Source organism: Gobio gobio (assembly GCF_949357685.1).
Source record: "Gobio gobio genome assembly, chromosome: 1".
Taxonomy (NCBI): domain Eukaryota; kingdom Metazoa; phylum Chordata; class Actinopteri; order Cypriniformes; family Gobionidae; genus Gobio; species Gobio gobio.
Window position 1 is genome coordinate 21668030 of NC_137097.1, and position 2173 is coordinate 21670202.

The following is a 2173-nucleotide window of genomic DNA, read 5'->3' on the forward strand; positions in this document are numbered from 1 at the left end:
ACCAGAGCCGTCAAAATTCCGGCTGTATCTTGAAGAATATGTTTTAATTGGATTTACGTCCACAAGTTGCATCCCACCCAAGGCACTGTGTTTTTTCTGTGGGGAGAAATTAGCTAACAGTAGCATGAAGCCAGCACATCTGCAGCGGCATCTTAAGACAAAACATGGATGTCACGTTGGTAAGCCACCTGACTTTTTTAAGAGGAAGCTGTCTGAATTCAGATCATCTCAAGACACGATGCTGAAGGCCTCCACAACATCAGCCAAAGCCCTGGAGGCCTCTTATGCAGTGTCTTTGCTCGTAGCTAAAGCCAAGAAGCCATTCACTATCGCTGAAGACCTGCTCCTTCCAGCGGCTGTAGTGCTGGCTGAGACTATGCTGGACAAAAACGCAGCGGAGAAATTAAAGACTGTGCCTTTGTCAAATGACACTATTTGCCGCAGAGTAGATACAATGGGAACAGACATTGTCGAGCAAGTTGTGGGAAAACTTAGCGACTCCTTTTCACTCCAGCTGGATGAATCCACAGATGTCAGCGGAAATGCACAACTTGTTGCTTTTGTGATGTATGTTGATACTGACGACATTTATGAGCACATACTATTCTGCAAAAGTTTGGAGGGGAAAACAACAGGAGAGGATATATTTAATGTTGTCAATGCCGCTTTCTGTGAAAGCGGTTTGAGCTGGAAATCCTGCAGCAGCATCTGTACAGACGCGGCAGCATCAATGACAGGCAGCGCGAAAGGACTAATAGCGCGCATTAAAAAAGAAAACCCCGACGTGATGTGGACTCACTGTGTCATACACAGAGAGGCATTGGCGTCCAAGAAAATGAGCCCTGTATTGCATGACGTATTGAACAGCAGCATCAAAGTGATCAACTTCATTAAGTCAAGGCCACTTAATGCACGCCTGTTTCGCCGCCTCTGTGAAAATATGGGAGCAGAACACACACAACTGCTGCTGCACACAGAAGTACGCTGGCTCTCTCGAGGGAGAATACTCAACCGGCTGTTGGAATTAAGATCCGAAGTACACACCTTTCTGATTGAGCACAGATCTCCCCATGCCACCTTGTTCCAGGACACAGACTGGCTTGCAAAGCTGTGCTATCTGGCAGATATATTCAGCAAACTGAACGAACTGAATATGTCTCTGCAGGGCAAGGACACCAGCATTTTAAACCTGTATGACAAGGTGGGTGGTTTCCTGAAGAAAACAGAGCTGTGGAGAATGGCCTGTGAACAGGAGGATTTTACCTGCTTTCCTCAGCTGGATGATTTTCTCTCTAGTGAGGATGTGGACAGAGCTCCAGTCAAGTTGGTCATAGTGGGACATTTGACCAAGTTGATTCAGGATTTTCATTCCTACTTTCCTGACATGGAGGAGAAATCTGCACAGCTGGATTGGGTGAGAAACCCATTTCTCTTGTCCGAAGCAAACCGAAGCAAGCTCCCGGTCACCTATCAGGAAAAACTCTTGGAAGTGTCATCTGATCGTGGCCTCCAGATGAAGTTTGCCATGTCCACAGCAGGAGCACCCTGACCTGGGACAGAAAGCTTTGGAGCAGCTACTACCCTTTGCCTCCACATATTTATGTGAGGCCTCCTTCTCTGCAATGACTGTGATCAAAACAAAGCAGAGAAACAGACTGTGCCTGGAGAAGAGCTTGATCACAGCAATTGCCTCCCTGCCACCAAGAATGAAAAAGATCCTCAGTGAAGCACAAGCCCAAGTGTCTCACTAAAAGTGCAAAAACACTCAGTTAAGATGTCAGTCTTCTTTTTGATTCTTAAAAAGATATTTTAAGATGGATATTTTATTTATTTTTTAGCAATTTCTGCTTTTATTAAAAAATTTAAATTAATTAATTAACATTAAGTTAATTAATTAATTTAAAATTTTATTTAAGTTAATAATTTATTTTTGAGAACAGATCTTTACTATGATACCAAAAGAGGACACTTTATGTTGATAATTATTTTTAGGTGCACAAATCTTTATTTATTTTAATTAAGTTAATTATTTCTTTCTTTTTTTTAGTTATATCTGTTTATTTTCAAATAGTTCAATTGAGACCACTACAAATGAGAAGTGTTTTGCACATTTATGGAGTTTTAAATGGTTATATGGTCACTGTTTTCACTACATTAGTTTGAATCACTACAT

The 2173-nt window shown here is 41.9% G+C and overlaps 1 protein-coding gene across 1 annotated transcript; it reads left to right on the forward strand.

Moving 5' to 3' along the window:
- Positions 1-238: 238 nt before the first annotated feature.
- LOC307119523 (SCAN domain-containing protein 3-like) lies at positions 239-1549 on the forward strand (the record flags this gene model as incomplete). Its single annotated transcript, XM_079805852.1, has 1 exon — positions 239-1549. The coding sequence occupies one exon, from the start codon at positions 239-241 to the stop codon at positions 1547-1549; it is 1311 nt and encodes a 436-aa protein (XP_079661978.1).
- Positions 1550-2173: the final 624 nt, after the last annotated feature.